Source organism: Cyanistes caeruleus, chromosome 28, assembly GCF_971803275.1.
Source record: "Cyanistes caeruleus chromosome 28, bCyaCae1.hap1.1, whole genome shotgun sequence".
NCBI classification, from domain to species: domain Eukaryota; kingdom Metazoa; phylum Chordata; class Aves; order Passeriformes; family Paridae; genus Cyanistes; species Cyanistes caeruleus.
In genome coordinates this window covers 4,806,895-4,808,363 of record NC_141728.1, presented here as the reverse complement: position 1 = coordinate 4,808,363, position 1,469 = coordinate 4,806,895, and the positions used below count along the sequence as shown (strand labels likewise).

Genomic DNA, 1,469 nt, shown 5'->3' with positions numbered 1-1,469 from the left:
ACAGGTCAGGTCAGGCACTTGTTTTTATTTAAATGCACAGGGAACAGACCTCTTGCAGGTCTTTGTGTTTCACAGGAAAGGTAGATATTCATGTAGAAATACAAAAAGTAATACTACAGTATTTGTATATCACACAACAACAGTATAAAATGTTACCAATGAATAAATGCACAGAGAATAATAAGGCTGAGATTCCAAAGAGTTACATTCAAAAGGCTCTGCAGCAGGAAAGAGAGTTTAATACTTCTGAAAATACAGAGTCATCAATTTTCTCAGGGCAGCCCTGAGCTCCTGGTTCCTCAGGCTGTAGATGAGGGGGTTCAGGGCTGGAGACACCACCGAGTACAGAACTGACACTGCCAGATCCAGGGATGGGGAGGAGATGGAGGGGGGCTTCATGTAGGAAAAGACTGCAGTGCTGAGGAACAGGGAGAGCACAGCCAGGTGAGGGAGGCAGGTGGAAAAGGCTTTGTGCCGTCCCTGCTCAGAGGGGATCCTCAGCACAGCCCTGAAGATCTGCACATAGGAGAAAACAATGAACACAAAACACACAAGTGCTAAGGAGGTAGTAAAAATGGAAACCCCAAGTTCCCTGAGGTGGGATTTGGAGCAGGAGAGCTTGAGGATGTGTGGGATTTCACAGAAGAACTGGCCCAGGGCATTGCCCTGGCACAGGGGCAGGGAAAATGTATTGGATGTGTGCAGCAGAGCATTGAGAAAGGCACTGGCCCAGGCAGCTGCTGCCATGTGGGCACAAGCTCTGCTGCCCAGGAGGGTCCCGTAGTGCAGGGGTTTGCAGATGGACACGTAGCGGTCGTAGCACATGATGGTCAGCAGGAAATACTCTGCTGAGATGAAGAACATAAAGAAAAAGAGCTGTGCAGCACATCCTGAGTAGGAGATGGTCCTGGTGTCCCAGAGGGAATTGTGCATGGCTTTGGGCACAGTGGTGCAGATGCAGCCCAGGTCAGTGAGGGCCAGGTTGAGCAGGAAGAAGAACATGGGGCTGTGCAGGTGGTGGCTGCAGGCTATGGCACTGATGATGAGGGTGTTGCCCAGGAGGGCAGCCAGGGAGATGCCCAGGAAGAGGCAGAAGTGCAGGAGCTGCAGCTGCCGCATGTCTGCCAGTGCCAGCAGGAGGAAGTGGCTGAAGGAGCTGCTGTTGGGCATTTCTTCACTCTGGACATGGTGGACTGTTGAAAGAAGACATTGAAAAGCTGGGACAGATTTCCTTGTGGCAATTCCATGCAAAAATTTTTAAAATTTACTCAAAATTACTTCTCTTTCTTTGAGGAAATTTTGCTCACTTCTTTATTTATTTTTGAGTTTGGGTTTTGCTGCTAAGTTACTGTTCCTTTCTGTGAAGGGGCAGAAATCCTCTTTCAGCATTGCTCTCAGCCTGAGCACTGGGGAGCCCAGAGGGAAATCAGGGCTCCCTGTGCCCCAGGGCACTTAAACCTGCTGGTCCC

General features: G+C 49.8%; 1 protein-coding gene across 1 annotated transcript; it reads right to left on the bottom strand.

The window, feature by feature from the left end:
• Nucleotides 1-222: 222 nt before the first annotated feature.
• On the bottom strand, nt 223-1,189 carry LOC147649091 (olfactory receptor 14J1-like). The gene has a single exon (XM_086865134.1). It carries the CDS (start codon nt 1,168-1,170, stop codon nt 238-240), a length of 933 nt encoding a protein of 310 aa, XP_086721260.1. The 5' UTR covers nt 1,171-1,189; the 3' UTR covers nt 223-237.
• Between the last annotated feature and the right edge of the window lie 280 nt (nt 1,190-1,469).

Bases quoted from the DNA above. Each gene is read 5' to 3' on its own strand.
- LOC147649091 (XM_086865134.1), bottom strand. From the start codon at position 1,170: ATGCCCAACAGCAGCTCCTTCAGCCACTTCCTCCTGCTGGCACTGGCA.